General features: G+C 40.8%; 1 protein-coding gene across 9 annotated transcripts in view; it reads left to right on the top strand.

The window, feature by feature from the left end:
- The window catches only part of SOS1 (SOS Ras/Rac guanine nucleotide exchange factor 1), a 55,592-nt gene extending 42,675 nt beyond the window's left edge, over positions 1 to 12,917 (top strand). For 8 of the 9 annotated variants that reach the window (XM_082307200.1, XM_082307202.1, XM_082307203.1 and 5 more), the window contains 8 exons: positions 627 to 746; positions 1,073 to 1,235; positions 1,594 to 1,711; positions 3,067 to 3,239; positions 4,155 to 4,271; positions 4,441 to 4,705; positions 5,808 to 5,926; positions 7,306 to 8,900. In XM_082307200.1, the coding sequence (XP_082163326.1) occupies positions 627 to 746; positions 1,073 to 1,235; positions 1,594 to 1,711; positions 3,067 to 3,239; positions 4,155 to 4,271; positions 4,441 to 4,705; positions 5,808 to 5,926; positions 7,306 to 7,800 (1,570 nt within the window). In that variant the 3' untranslated portion in view covers positions 7,801 to 8,900. Of the gene's footprint in view, positions 1 to 626; positions 747 to 1,072; positions 1,236 to 1,593; positions 1,712 to 3,066; positions 3,240 to 4,154; positions 4,272 to 4,440; positions 4,706 to 5,807; positions 5,927 to 7,305; positions 8,901 to 9,962 lie in introns of those variants that run through there. The other variant, XR_014227714.1, reaches the window with a different exon arrangement.
- The last annotated feature ends 3,576 nt before the right edge of the window (positions 12,918 to 16,493 follow it).

Genomic DNA, 16,493 nt, shown 5'->3' with positions numbered 1-16,493 from the left:
CCAGCATGAAATTGTTTCTGCGGGCCCCTGCTGTGAAGCCCCACGGTAGGTCAAGGGACTTTACCAATGCTGTATATTAATTGCTATTTTTTCAGAAAAAAATTCTAAAAACCAATATTTGCCTTATCCTCCCCAAGTTAACGTGCAGTACATGTGACTGATGCATACTGTTAATTGCATTGTGCTGCAGATTTCTCTTGATATTTTCTGAGTAGATCAACCTTTGAGAAGTATGAACATTAATTAAATCAGTTTTCTTCATATCCTAGTTTGTGAAGCAAATTATGGACCATGTCAGATCTCACCAGCTGTCTGTGAGAGGTTGTTCAGACGTTGGAAGCTCACATTTTATTATGGTGAATGAGATGTAGGCTTCATTCTTCATTTAGATGAACAGAGGTGGTTAATAGTCAAATAAACTAGGAAATATTTACACACTGAAAAAGAAGCATAGAAATACCAGTCACTTAGTCATGTGGGGAGCCTAATATTATAGAAGTGATACCTTAAGAATTTATTTCCAAATATTAATTCCAAATTCACTGGAAATAAAGAGTTTTTGGGAAACTGGTATCTTCTTTCCTGCTTTTAATTACATTTTTTGCTACATGCATCTACTTTTCTAGAGCTGTGCAGCCATCTGAACTAGTTGGAAGTGTGTGGACGAAGGAAGATAAAGAAATTAATTCTCCCAACCTTCTCAAAATGATAAGGCATACAACTAACCTCACTTTGTGGTTTGAAAAGTAAGTGACTTTCCTGAATCTGCACCTAGTCCATTTCTGAACATTTACAGTCCATTTAGAAGTATACTGTGAAAAATTCTGTTCTGAGAGAATTCCAGTTTTAAGCCATGTTTAGATGCTACAGCTGGTCCCTGCAAGAATTTTACCATAATGCTCTCAGCTTTTTATTCTTAGAATATTTTCAAATGTTTATTCTCTAAACATTTTCAAAACTGTGTCAAGTAATTTGATAAGCTTTTCAGGTTTGTTTGTGTTACAAATTAATATTTGACTTTGGAAAACTCGTCAACACTTCAATACAAAATCAAATGTTCTTGTGTATTTAGATGCATTGTAGAAACAGAAAACCTAGAGGAAAGAGTAATTGTAGTGAGCCGGATAATTGAGATCCTGCAAGTTTTTCAAGAGCTAAACAACTTTAATGGTGTCCTTGAGATTGTCAGTGCTATGAACTCCGCAGCAGTGTATAGGTTGGATCACACGTTTGAGGTACAGTGAAATGTTTTCCATTTTTGGTACAGAAGTGTAATGCAGTGCACCTTAGCTACACTAAATGCCTGTCTTTTCAGTAAGCGTGTCCTTCAAAGAAGGAGCAAGGAAGGTAAATGCCCCAACAAATGAATCAATCAGGGTGTAATAGAGAGGGGTTATTTTCTTGGTTTCAGAAGCAAGAAATCAATCCTCACTTAAGAAAGGCAGGAAAAGGTAGCAAAATCCTGAGATGGTGGGACACTGTCCTCATGGTCATGGATTTAAATATCAGTGGGAGGCCATTACTCTCAGTATTGTTGCTGGGCTACACCTTTACCCTGTCTTTCCAAACAACCTGTCTCATCTCTCTTTTTAGCAAATTCCAAGTCGCCAGAAGAAGATTTTAGAAGAAGCTTATGAGCTGAGTGAGGATCATTATAAGAAATACTTGGCAAAACTCAGGTCCATTAATCCTCCTTGTGTGCCTTTTTTTGGTAAGTACGTTTGGTTTGAATGAGCTGTATCGTGCATAAACATTTGAAAAGTATTGAGCTAAGGCACTAAAAGTACGAAAATAGCGAGAAGTCAGTTTTAACAGGACAGTTGGGTTTGAATTTCAGGTGCCCAGACATTAATTGCATATATGTGAAAGAAAAAGTAAAGTGACTATTAATTGCAGATGTTATTTGCAGTAAAAATAAGTATATCTGCAATATCTTATTTACATATTTACTCATTTTTACTCTGAATGTGGTTTGAACTGTGTTGTGACCATAAATGCCTTAAATGGAAGGTGGTCACATTAGAAATATTATTGCCATTGACTAGTAGAGAAAGAAGGACCCCCTTCCCCATCAAGAATTCAAAGAAATAAAGCTAGAGTTTTAATTTTGATAGTTTCTTATAACTATAGTCTTGTTTCTATTAAAAAGACTTATTTCTGTAAAAACAGAGTTTGGGAAGAAAGCCTCTTTATCATCAGACTTAACAGTTCTTTCAAGTAGATTGCTTGGAATTTCTGATGTTTAGCAAATTATGAAGTTAAGCATGTGGCATTCCTGTTCTTTAGCAAGCTACTTGGATGTTTGCTGCATATCAGTTCCAACTCTGGATATTACACTTGTCCAGCATAGGCTTCAGGCCAAAACTGAAAGAAAATAGTGTTGATGGCTTTTTTGGCCTTTTACAGATTGGGGAAAGATATACTCCAGAGCTCTGCAAAGAAAGATAAGATCAACTAAGAAACCTTCTGTCCTGCTTCAGAGATGAGTAGAGGTTAGCAGGATCACACGTGAATAGCTTCAGTTATTTCTTTCAAGTTATACTTAGAAGAGTCATAATGACAGTTCCAGATATATTATCCATGGATTTGAAAGCACTCTTTTCTTTCTAATCTTCAAATGATTTGATGCAATTATGAAGCCAGGAGTGGAGAGTGGAACAGAAAAATAAAACCTGAAAATAATTTTTTGGAGCGTAGCTGGGGTCTCTAACGGAGTAGAGCTGAATTGAGACAGAACAGTTGAGAGAAAGCACTTGAATTCAGTGTACTGTTGTCTTACAAAATGCTAATAGTGTTCAGTTGTGTGAGCTTCCTAAACAATAGAAAGATGCATAGACTTTGAGATTTTGATGCAAAAAAGGTAGCTTTCTGGAAAAGGTATATTAAAATATTTAAATTGTTGCCCTTATTTGAAAATTAGGTGCGATTCTCTTACCCTAACAGAGAATTTTTCTAAATAATTAAAATGCACAAGTTAAATTCTTTAAGAATTCTTTGTATTCCAATCATGTGACTTTCTCCTTGTTTTGTACTATATGTTGAGAACCTCTTCTGTGTGCTCTTTAGGGATTTACTTAACTAACATTTTGAAAACAGAAGAAGGCAACCCTGAATTTCTAAAGCGACATGGGAAAGAACTTATAAACTTCAGCAAGAGAAGAAAGGTAGCTGAAATAACAGGAGAGATACAGCAGTACCAGAACCAGCCATATTGTTTAAGAGTGGAATTTGACATCAGGGTAAGTGGCATTATTTCCGTGAGTCCTTGCACCGAGCTACTTTATCAGCTGACAGAGTCACCACAAGACTATAAGGATAGACTGAACTCACATAGATTCAATCAGACTGAATCAGACACGAGCAGAAGGCCTCTATCAGGTCTCACTGTAAGAAGGGGCAGAAGCTCAATGCTTGCAGTTTGGGTTTTGGGGTTTTTTTTCCCAGCTATTGGGATGCTGGTAGATAGATCTTCTTACTGATCAGTCATTCACCCAGTTGCGTTTATTTGTCCAGTGAGCCCACTTGTCTTTTTCCTTCTCTGTTACACTGCCTTTATGTTTCCACGTTTACCTGACAGCACTGTGTTTACGTTTTGGTGATGATGCTCACATTTTTCTTTCTCCTGGCATTTGTTCTCCTTGATCTGTGGTGTTGTCCAAGCAGTCCTCTGTTTGCTTTCCTTTCTTCCTTTTCTTTTGTTTTTTGTTTAAATATCTTTTGAGCGATATACTTTCAGAGAGTCATAGGACAGGTTATCTTATGAGATTCTGCAAGATTTTCTTTTGTTATTTGTTCTCCTCAGTGTTTGACAGAATGCATTGTGAGAGCAGTCTTCCCCTGCATCAGTGTAAAGATGGACTACACATACAGCTTCTTCTGACGGTGTTTGAGCTAACCTGGTCTGAGTTTTGCACTGCAGAAAGTATATAGGGTACTTGCACAGCTGGTTTTCAGGCCAAGCATAGCAGTAGCAATGCCCAGCGAAAGGCTGGCAACAGACAAATTTAATAACTTCAAAATCTATCGTTACTTCTGACTCCAGCATTTTCTCTCTTCTCTGGAACAGTTGGAATCATTTGTGCAGTAGAAGCAAACAGCACTAAGCTACTAAGAAGTAGCTTAGCTGACAAGTTTTCTACCTTCTTGTATTTCAGAGATTTTTTGAAAACCTGAATCCAATGGGAAACAGCATGGAGACAGAATTTACAGATTATCTGTTCAACAAGTCACTAGAGATAGAGCCACGAAATGTCAAGCCTCCACCAAGATTTGTTAGTATTCAATTTATTTTTAAATTTTTTTCCAAAAAATGCTTACATTTGTCTTTCACAGATAGCAGAAGTCATTTTAGATCTCTAACTTCATAAATACAAAGCTACATTTAGGTGATCTTGTGGCCTTTTGATTTTGTTTGATATTACCTTTTTTTTGTCATTTCAGCCCAAAAAATACAGCTATCCTCTCAAGTCCCCAGGTGTTCGTCCCTCTAATCCAAGGCCAGGTACCATGAGACATCCTACACCCCTGCAGCAGGAGCCAAGGAAAATTAGTTACAGCCGCATCCCAGAGAGCGAGACTGAAACTACAGCATCTGCACCGAACTCTCCCCGAACACCTTTGACCCCTCCCCCTGCTTCTGCTACTTCAAGTACTACAGATGCTTGCAGTGTGTTTGACTCAGATCCTTCAAGTCCTTTTCATGCAAGTAGGTGCTAATAGATAGTCTACCAAGAATGTGCATATTAGATTTTGTGGTGTTAAAGGGGTGAAATCATATTTAGTCTTCTAAAGTAACTATAGAAATAGTTGCTTTTGTCTCCTCGTGGCAGCAAAAACTTTCAGTGTGTTTTATTCCTTTTTTAAATAAGTTTTTATTGTAAAGGGAGAAACTGAACAGAATTAGGTGTGTTACATAGAGGGTATTACATGTCTGTGGAGAAACTGTCAAAACAGAAGGCAGAGATATATCTCTAGTGCCCATATATGTCCCAAACAAACATTTGTGGGATTTGCTGCCATAGATAGATGAGGTGAATGTATTTGATACAATTCGGAGTATCTGTTTGATGGTGAACAATGAGAATAAAAATGAATGTTTTGTGGGTGCCTTATTCTGCTGTCTGCCATTCCGACTTGGTTTCATTGCACAGGGATGGTTTTCCTGCAGAACTTAAAATCAGTATTTCCCTGCTTTAAATCCATCAGGACCCACCCACACCTATTTTTCTTCTGTATTCACCAACATACAAGGAAGCTCATATTTCATGGTGTGCTTTCAGTAATTTATAGTGGACATAGCCTCCTTTCGTGTATGAGGGCTTTCAAAGGAAGTACAAGGTTGGTCCTGTGTTCAGCTGGTTGCCAAAAGGAGGTGAAATGACTTGCTAAAAGCAGAAGTTGCTTAACAGAGCAGTGACATTGCTGAGTGTCCAAGCCAGGTCTCTGGAATACCTCTTCAGAAGAAGGTATTTCTTCATTGTTGGGTTGGCCCATCGACTGCAGGATATTGGTTTAGTGCTGTTGTGATACAAGAACAACTTTGTGGTGTAGTTTTGGTCTTGAGGATTACTTAAGAATGTGCAGGAACTGAAGGCCACAGAGGTGATTGCAGCTCAGAAAAGCAGTTTGTCTGGAAGCTGCAAGTTAGAGGGTTGTTTCATTGTCTGTCTTTAACACCTTCTTGATTCATGCTGCTTTCTGTGGGTAATTACTCTATTATTTATGACACCTTTATTGGCAGCAATAAAGGAAATATACTGAGTTGAATAAAAGTTCATCATTATCAGGATTTTTTTTATGTCCACTAGGATCTGCTTCTGTCTCATCCATAAACTTTACCAAAAATTCAGATGAAGCTCATGTCCCCCCTCCAGTTCCTCCACGAAGACGACCAGAGTCCGCCCCAGCTGAATCCTCTCCATCAAAAGTAAGTAAGGAGAAAAAGGGGCATTTTTTCTGGGAGCAGAGGGCAGGGTATGATAGAAAAGTAACTCTTAAAGATAGCACACGTATTTTTGAAGAACTGCATGTGAAAGAGTAAGCAGTGGTGTATTTTAGGCCTTCACAGCTCTGCCTCCTTACGTCCTGATCCCAAAAGAACGAAAATTAACAGATGGGACCTAAATTTAGGGTTAGAAATGTCTCTTCTTCACTGATCCACTATGCTCAGGCCCTCACATTGCCTGTGAGAACTTGAGACTTCAGGCAGATGTTTCCATCTGCAATAATTGTCCCAGAGCGTCATTTTGGGGTGTATGAGTCAGGGTAAAGAATTGAAGAATAGTAATGATGGAAAGTGATGTGCAGACCTCAGTCCTCTGAAAACATTCCTTAGAATATTTGACCCTGATGCTGTGGTGGCCAGTGCTTGCTTTCCCTTCTTGATTACCTGTCCTGTCTGCCTGCCTGCTTGAGCCATTGCTACGTTTTCCTTTTGCATTTGTCTGGCATTTGGGATCTGATCCAGCCTTTGTTGCAGACAGTCTCTTGATTTCAGTGGAAGCTGGTTTGTGACTTCAGAGAATTGGGTGGATTTGAAAATCCCACTCAAAATTACTTCGGAGCATGTCTGTCTTTGAAGAGGGCTTGTATATGGCTCTTCAGCAAGTTGTTTTCAGACTACAGGTGACTATGCTGTCAGCCAGCAGAGTTTAACACATTACGTTCCTACCAAAATGTAATTGAAAACATCACATACGTGATAGGGTGTTGGAGACCAATTACCCTGTCACTGTGGTCTGCAGCTTGGGAACTCTTCACTTCGATAATTTTGACTACTTAACTCCATCTTCTGAGCATAGTTTATTTTTTTTTTCTCTGTTCAGCATCATCCGCCTCTCCCTTTTCCTCATCTTGGAGAAATATTGGGTGTTATTACCCACCCTAGGTGCTTGTTACTGGGGAGGCGGTAGAAGATACCCACACCTATCCAGCAAGCAGACCTGGAACTAGCATGGAAATTGTTGTTTTGACCATTCTTTGCCTTGCTTTTGTCCCTCTCTTTGCATCTTCAGTCCTTCCATCCTTGGCTGTTAACTCATGTATTGATATACCCCTGCTCTCCCCCCGCACATCCAGTCTCTGTCTTTTCTGTCCACATCACTCTCAGAAACATGTTTTTCAGGCACCACCACTCCCTTTTGCTTCCTTACTTCCCATCTTCATTCTGCACCTGCTTGCTGTGCCTCCTCTTTAACTGGATAAGAGCAATCTGCAGGGCAGGAGCTCTGCTTCCATTTCACAGTAGGGTCCTGGTCTTTACTGCCACTCTGAAATTTTATTGAATGAAATGTTTGTGTACCTCAGATTACTTCTGCGCACCTGGACAGCCCACCAGCAATCCCTCCTAGGCAACCAACCTCTAAAGTGTATTCACCAAGGTACTCGGTGCCTGACCGGACCTGCATCTCTGACCCCCCTGAAAGCCCTCCTGTGTTACCACCACGAGAACCTGTGCGAACTCCAGATGTTTTCTCTAGCTCACCACTACACCTCCAACCTCCGCCATTGGGGAGAAAAAGCGAACTTGGTAACACCTTTTTCCCAAGCAGTCCGTCTCCGTTTACTCCCCCTCCCCCTCAGACACCTTCTCCACATGTAGCACGGAGGCATCTTCCATCACCACCTTTGATACCGCAAGATGTGGACCTCCATTCTGTTGCTGGGCCGCCTGTTCCTCCACGACAAAGCACTTCTCAACATATCCCAAAGCTTCCTCCAAAAACTTACAAAAGGGAGCACACACACCCATCAATGCATCGAGACGGACCACCATTGCTGGAGAATGCCCACTCCTCCTGAACTGTCCCTTGCGCTGGGAGTCGCATTTTCCTGGTGCTACGTCTGTTGCTGGCAATGGATGCACTGAACCTGGTGGTGCCAAGGAGTTGGGACGTGTATGCCAAACACTAAAAACTCTCCAATAGATTTGAAATGCAGTGTACAGAAATGGAATTGCAAAAACAGACGTTCTAGTGGAAAAACCGGTTAACTTGCTATTCTTGTTTTAGTATGCAGGACATTGTTCTAAAGTAATTGGACAACTGATTGTACCAGAAAACAGACTTGAGAGACTTCTTTGGCCAATGAGCAGAGACTGTGTTTGTGTAATGATCAATAATGTCCAGTACAGGAAGAAAAACAGTCTTGTATCCATCAGTTCCATACAGTGGCACAGTTTTTGGAATGAAAACATTATGCACTTTTTTTAAATCTCAAACAGGGAACTTTATATCCTTCTTAATTTTCCTTTGCTTTACTCCCTGCTTTAAAATACCTTCCTAAAATTATGAGAAGGACTGTGAGGAAGATCTGTGGTACCTAACCGAGCTAGAATTAAGGCAAAGCACTGTATTGCGGTCCTGTTTACAAGTTGTTACAACGAGTAGTAGGGGGTACCTAGGCTTCACCAAAGAGGTACTTTATTATTATTTTCTGAAATATTATGGTGCCAGTTCAAAAATAAATTTTTGCCAGGAAGCATAATGTCTAATTATTGCTTTCTTTAGATAGAGCAGATGAAAGTCTTACATCATTAAGATGACAGTGAATTTTTTTTAAAAAGCAGCACTATCATCCGAAGTAGATATACTACTGCATTTAGAAGACTGTTAATCTCTGCTAGGTTATGTCACGCTCTTTTTAAGGTTTACCGATAATCCATTTCATGGCTAGTAGCTATTCTTTTTCAGTCATGCCATGAAAACAGTCACTTGTGAAAAGGAGCACTCACTGGTCAACTTCCGTAGCTATTGTCATGTTTTACTAACAATAGATTAATCAGCATACATAGAATTGCCTTGCAGTTGCATAAATCATGTGTATATAGTGAACGTTGCATAAATATACTTGCAGATTGTTTTTAATTTAATTGAAATAAAGATACAAATATGTTTGGCTGACATACGTTAAATTATTACATGGACAAATGGACAACTCAGTTTTTCAGTTAAGCACTGAAGGGGATAAAAACACATGTTGTGGTACATATTTTTCCTAGTTCAGTGTATGTATTTTAGTAATAAGAGTCTAAAGAGAAGTCAGTTTTGGCATGTGTTACAAAGTAATAATTTAGTAATATTTGGGAAGCTAGGTTACTCCCAAAGTGAATTATTATAAGTTATAAAACTTCTCACACCTCCTATATGACACTTGTTAGAAAAATTCAAACTTACATTAATCTTTACGGTAGCTTTCCATGTCCAAAATACACATGACGGAACATGTACTGATGTAAGTATCATGACATGGATTATCCATAAACCTGTGTACTGCTTTTCAACTCTAGACAATACTGTGACAGTAATGCGTGGCAGTTATTGAAGAAAAGAAGCTCTATAATCTCCACTACAGTATGTATGTGAAGCATGAAGTATCTCATCTTCAGTTAATATGGCTCATGGGTCAAAGTAAAATTCTATCACATTTCCACTTTGGAAGAAGAATACATTTCAGCGTCTTGGAAAGCTGTGTCATTAGAGATGGTGTTAGTCGAATTATGATGGAAATTACCTTTTTTTAATGCTTTCTGCAATGCCATTGGTCAGTGCCCCTTGATCCTTTAGTGTGGTCATTACATTTTTAGAAAGTGTTCTGATTTCATCAACAAGAACAGCAGTTTTCATCATAGTCAAATGTTGAAATTTGTCAGTTGTATTCCCTCTTTGATGTCTTTAACAACATTGTTTTGAAACGTTTTCCTGGTGAAAGAAGAAAAAGTGAAGATCTCTAAACCTTGGCTTCAGAGGAGGACATTATATGGGAGCTTTGTAAAAACCCTCAAGCTATAGCGGGCATGGTTTAGGTTATTGGTTCTTTGGATAGAAACACCATGATGGGCATACCGTTGGCAATGTCATCTAAATTATTAGCTCCTCAGTGGATTATCAGGGAAAACTCCTTAAATTTAGACTTTCTGATCTGTATTTCTTCTTCTGTACGCTCTCGTCTGTGATGTTTTGCAGCGAAGGCAGACCAGGCAGAAGGAATGATCCAGTGGTTAGGTTGCCCAGCTAGGAGGAGAGACCTCACATGGATTCTGCTAATCAACAGATTTCTTGAATATCAGTAGGTCTCTGTTTCCCTTTTTGAAATGGGGAATGCTGTTTTGTATCTTTGTGGTTGAGGATAAAAGTCTTTTACTGGTGAGGTACTCGGACAATGGGTGATAATGGTCACCATGTAAGAACCTACCTTAAATGTGCTTTGGAGCCCAGCAGAATGGGTCAGTCATACAGTGCACAAATCATGGTGTTGACTCAGCTGCAAACAGAAAAGATAGGGTGAGAATCAAACCTGTTGAATTTAGAATAGGAGTTTTTAGAATAGGAGTTTTTGAGTACAACTGCTAAGCCACTGGTTTGTCTAATGACAGCTTTATTTGCGTTAATAATTAATCTGGAATGACTTCTTATTTGGACCATGTTTGCATTAGTGACAATAGTTTTCACATAGAAAATGAAATCATTTTAATGATGCTATCTGACTCCTTGACAAAATGACCCTGGATGGTCTAGTGTGGCCTGGACAATGAAACATGCTTGTGTGGAGGCTAGGTGAGTTGCTGTATTACTCTAGAGAGTTGCTGTATTACTCTAAAGGGCTGATGTATGGCTAAAAGTCAGCCTAAACAACTGCAAACTGTGTAGGCAGGGGTATAGAGGTCAGCAGAACCTTATAGGTGCGGTACTTAACAATTTGTGCTGTTTCACCTCAAGGTTTCTACTTGATATATAGTCTAGTGCAACAGTGGAGCATAACCTGGGTTTGGTCATTTTCTTCGAGTGTCATAGTTTTGTGTTAGCTCAGAAAAGCCCTCTGGGAATTTGGAAGTGCTAGGATTCCAAGTGCAAGGTCCTGCACCTGAATCGGGACAACCCCTGGTATCAATACAGGCTGAGGGATGAAGGGATTGAGCGCAGCCCTGCAGAGAAGGACTTGCGGGTACTGGTGGATGAAAAGCTGGACATGAGCTGGCAATGTGTGCTTGCAGCCCAGGTGGCCAACTGTATCCTGGGCTGCATCAAAAGCAGCGTGGCCAGCAGGTCGAGGGAGGTGATTCTGCCCCTCTACTTCACTGTGGTGAGACCCCACCTGGAGCACTGCGTCCAGCTCTGGGGTCCTCAGCACAGGAAGGATATGGACCTGTTGGAGCAGGTCCAGAGGAGGGCTACAAAAATGATCAGAAGGATGGAACACCTCTTTTATGAGGAAAGGCTGAGAGAGTTGGGGTTGTTTAGCGTGGAGAAGAAAAGGGTCCGGGAGACTTTATAGCAGCCTTTCAATACTTAAAGGGGGCTTATAAGAAAGATGGGGAAAGACTCTTTAGTAGGGCTTGTTGCAGTAGGACAAGGAGTAGTGGTTTTAAACTGAAAGAGGGTAGGTTTAGATGAGATAAAAGGAAGAAATTTTTCACAGTGAGGGTGGTGAAACACTGGAATGGGTTGCCCAGAGAGGTGTCAGATGCCCCATCCCTGGAAAACATTCAAGGTCAGGCTGGATGGAGCTCTGAGCAACCTGATCTAGTTGAAGATGTCCCTGCTCATTGCAGGGGGATTGGAGTAGATGAACTTTAAAGGTCCCTTCCAAGCCAAACTATCCTATGATCCTGCGATTTTGCAAGTGCCGTGCACTTACTTCTGTTCAGCATGCTGTATGGGAAGTCAGCTGTCATGCTGCCTGGTCACCCCAAGGTACATGCTGTTGCCATGACATTCAGCAGCCCAGGTCAAGTTTTTCTATAGTTGTCTGCTAACAGAGAACATTATCCTACTTCAGGATCGATACCATGGAAACATTTCAGTGCTCCATCCTCAAGAAGCCATCTCCAGTGTGGGCTAATCTGTTTCTCTAATACGACCCTCTCTTAAATCAGGGAGGGAGAGGTCTGTCTCAGTAAGAGTATGTTTATGCTAATGCACTGGATTTAGATCTTTCAAGATTTAGATTGACATTGTGGGATGTTTAATTATTTTTCTTTTGCATGCATCTTAAATTAGACTTTCTGTTGAATTGGGTCTGATGCAAGTTTGTTGATGTCACTGGAGGTACCACTATTGAAGGTAGTAGATTATTGTGCTTCAGGGAGAAGATTCTATTTTGTTACATACAAGCAAGTTTCTTTTCAGCCTGAAGAGGTGCTGGAAGAAATTTGCATTGCAGCAGGCTGTCTGGCAATGGCAGCACATTATAATAAGCATCAGTTCCCTACTTTGTGGCTGTTGTCTCAACCTCGTGTGGCATTTTACAGAGGCAGCCTCTACTACTGGTATTTCTAGCATTGCTGCAATTTAAGCTCAACTAGATAGAGCCCCTCACTCATGAATGTTTGTCTTACAAATTATATGAAAGTTAAACAAAGTGTTTCTTAATGCTTTGCTGCTGTGAGCAGTGCAATTAGCTGCAGTATGTAAAAGTCCCTCCTTGATTTTCTCCTTGCTGCCTTTTCCAGCCAGCAAGGAGGAACTTGTTCAAAAAGGCTGTTTTAAGATGACAGTAAAAAGTTTTCAAATTCTTATATTGTGGCCCAATATAGTTGTAAAAACAAAAGCGCTTTTAACTTACTTTGTAAATTCCATGCCTTATTTTCCATTTAAAAAAAACACCCTTAAGTGCATTTTTCTGTCAACTGTGCACAAATTTCCCTTTTGCCTTCAGTGGAAATTAGTGCATTCAATAGCCAACTGCTGCAGCATTGTAAGGCAAACAAAGTAAAGAGTAAGTAACTTTTTTTTTTTTTACTTTCTAACCAGCAAATGTGAAATCCTGTACTGGGTGGCTGAAAAGTTGAAAGGGAAAAATAAAATAAAAAACCATATGCCAGATGCATGACAATTTTAGTAGCTGCCAAACGTGCCTTTTATTAAAGAACATCTGTAATATTTTTAAAAACAAGGGTAGACGAAGGTAGATGATCAGGGGTGCGTGTTGCTGGAATTGCTTTGGACAAATTTGTTCGAATCTACTTCAGAATAAGCCTTTTTTTGTTTGTGAAAAGAACAAATTTTAGGTTCCAATAAGTTTGTTCCAGTATCCGTGTACATTTGCCTTTGTTTGATGGCATGGTTACTTGCCAAAATGAGTAAATGTTAAAAGCTATGTCAGTCCAGTTGTAAAAAGGAAAAAAAAAAAAAAACCAAAACCCACAAAACAGAGAAAGAGAAGCAGTAAACTTTAGCTGGCACATCTGATGACCTGTGTACGTAACTGTCTGTAGGTGATCTTTGTATGCTGTGTCTGCAGTGGTATTCAGATTGCGTTTGAGTGAAAATTTACTAGTGGCTGTTACCTTTTGGCATTAAAAGACATGTTCTAAAAATAAAAAAAAAAGCCTTACGTATCCCAGAAGTGTACACTTTTGAATATGTAAAACATGCTGAAAGTCCTTGTAGTCTGAGACTGGCTTCCTTAAGCTTAAATACTGTGTGCTTTACATTAAGGAGAATCATGAGTCTGCTACAGATGTAGGTTTTGCTCAGGATAGTAAAATATTAAAAGATGCAGTAGCTTGTGAGCAGAGGAACTGTATGGAGTAGAAGACAAGTAAGCAAGGTGTATGTACAGTAGGGGACACAAAATAGCGTCTTTTAACTGTGATGTTCTCTGCCCCAGGATTATTCATCGTAGGTGTTACTCCAGCTCTGCGGCTTTCTGTGACAACTTACTGCACCTATGCATAGACTGATCTGCAGTCTATGGGTAAATACTGTCTCTTGAATTTTTACTGTATGGATTTTTTCAGTAGGTTATTTCATATAAAAGCCTGCATCTCATCTGCTTGTTGAATTAGGTCACAGTAAATAAAGGGACATTATGTTTAGTTTCTTGTATCTGGCAATAGGCAAAACATCTGCTTTCAAAGAACAGAGTGAATAAATGAAAACCACTCACAAGTAGAAACTGCTTAATATTCACGGTAGCCTCCCCCATCTAATCCACCCCACAAAACCAAACAGTGGCCAAAGACAGTGCTATGCATGCCCCAGCTCCTCTCCTGTTTAGGCATGAGCAAGGGGCCCTAACAACTTTGAGTTTGGAAAAAGCAACTGTATTCCTTGGAACCTCTTGAAGTGTTTTTTGCCCTTACTGAGGAATATTTGTACTTGTACATGTACATGACTTGTACTGAGGTGAAAATACCCTGAGAACTTGTAGAGGAAGCCAGGATACATTGCAGCTCTGGGGAAAAAAAGTAGGAGAAAGTGCCTAAGTTATATAAAACTTAGAAGTAGCCTCAGTTATGCGGCTTAGAGTAATGAAGTGGTGAGAGGATACATTTGACCAGCACTGAAAGCCAGTTACCCATAATCTGAGGAGAGTCTAGGGTGGCTGGCTTAAGCAGGGAGTGTAGCCATGGAGAGGTGGTCTGGAAGAGTCACAGCCGCGATGACAGCATGTCCTGTTGGGGGCTCGATGACAGCATGTCCTGTTGGGGGCTGGCAGCTCCCCAGCAGCTAGCTGATAGGCATGTTCTGCATCCCTGTGATTGAAAGGGATTTGAGGAGGGAACACCCCAGTGTAAAACTGCATTTGGGCTGTTGACTCAAAATGCTGCTGGCATACTCTAATCTCTGAGCCTGCTGTCCTCAAGTGACACAACGCTGCAGGGAGCTACAGAGCCGTAGTACCTGCTACACACGCTTGCAGGTGCCACATGGCGTGGGTGGTGTGAGCACCGCGGGCTGAGTTGTCCCTGTTTGTGGTGTCATTGTTTTGGGCCTGCTGAGAATGTGGCATAGGTAAGATAGTGTTGATAGTCAGAACTGGAATTAAGTTTTTTAAAGAACTTGGTATGTGACAGGTGTTGGTGATGTACAGGAAGATATTAAGATCTCTTACAGAGTTGGATAGTTGAAATTACAGTGGTGTGTATGTCAGTGGAGGAGGCTCGTGGGATTCTTTCGTGAAAGCTCATGTGTCTGTAAAAGAAGCAGCAGGAGTAAAGGAGATGGAGGAAGGAGCTGAAGAAATGTCACAGTGAGCTGCACCAACGACAGGGTCTTGACCAGAAGCCTAGAGAGTGAGTCAGCTGAGTGCTGGGTAAGAGTCTTGGAACCAGGTGTGTGGAAACAGTCTTCTCGCATGACCGTGTGTGCAGGGGAACAGGATTTTGTAAGCAATGTTGCCTCAGAAAGGGACCCGAGAAACACGTGTTTCTTCTTTTAAAGGATGCAACCTTATGGCTGATTCAGTGCAAAAGCGACAACAGCATTATTTAAAAGCAACATTTATTTGGCACAGGAAGAAAAATAATCCAGAGCACACATGTACACTAAAGGTGAAGTTGGATCGGATCCTACAAGAGGTTGTGTGTTTCTGTGTGGTGCTGAGCATCATTCATTTTATTTACATTTGCAGATTCTGAGCAGGTACAAGGACATCTCAAATGATAAGTATAGGCCTGGAAGTAAGAACTTATACAGGATCAGAAAGAAATAACCATCAATTCTGACCATGCCTTAAATCACTAAACCAGAAGCTAAAATCCGTGCGCATTTTACAAGCAAGGGTCTGCCACTTTGGAAGGATTTCCTCACCCAGGAGGTGTTAGCAGGCAGGTTTTCCCCTTTGTCCTGTTTCTGTCCTGGCATCTGCCTGGCAAGTGTGAAGAGCAAGTTTGTTCTATGAAAGATAGAAGTGTCATTATATATGAGACCAAAGACTCAAGCATCAGAGCCCTTGACAGCATCAGTGCATTACAGTGGAGACTCGTCCATATTGATGTAACTCTGGTTCTGTGGATAAACAAATAGGTCTGTCTGTGGCTGATTCTCTTCCAGAACAAACAGGCTTTGCTGATGCTTCAGTTACAAGTATCTGGCTCTTCTTACATCTTTCTTTCCTGGCCCTGCACTGTCTGACTGAAGGCTGTGAAGTCCTAGGAAGTGTCTGGGTGATGCAGTGGCTGGTCAGCGTGGAGCAGTCCTGACTGGGAAGGGCCAGGGAGATTGTAATTTAATGAGGATGTGAGGGAGAGGGAAAGACATGGAAGGGTTTTTGTCATTAAAAACCTTAAATTTAAAACAAAAATCTTCCCAGAATAGTTTCCAAAAGCTGGGGGCTTTTTTCCTCTTGTAAGGAGGAGGGGTGGATTTTTGGGAACTATTTTGGGTCCAGTAAAATCTAGGGGGCAGGCATCAGCTAAAACATTTTAATCTCTGAAGTTTTGCTTGATCACTTTCTTGAAATGTTGGGAAGACTTTGATTGAGATAAAGGACAGATTTTGTCTGTCTTAGGTAGATAACCCTTTTCACACACACCCCTTCTCCTCCACCAGAGGAGGAAAAGCAGATGGTAGATGCAGGTCAGTCGACACTATGGGAGAGCTGTAGGCCCTGCGTCGGCAGTGGGTGTTAGCCACCGCAGCCAAGGACGCCTGCTCTGGGCCCTCCCCGTACCATTGTCGCTGCCAGGAGAGCCATGCAGCAGGATGGGTGCTCTTCTCTTGGCACCAGATTCAGTCACCCTTGTGCTGGTGTTGGAGTCCCAAGCACCT

Source organism: Platalea leucorodia (assembly GCF_965183815.1).
Source record: "Platalea leucorodia genome assembly, chromosome: 3".
Lineage (NCBI taxonomy): Eukaryota > Metazoa > Chordata > Aves > Pelecaniformes > Threskiornithidae > Platalea > Platalea leucorodia.
Note: the sequence above shows the minus strand (reverse complement) of the source record. Positions and strands in the feature narration are given on the sequence as shown.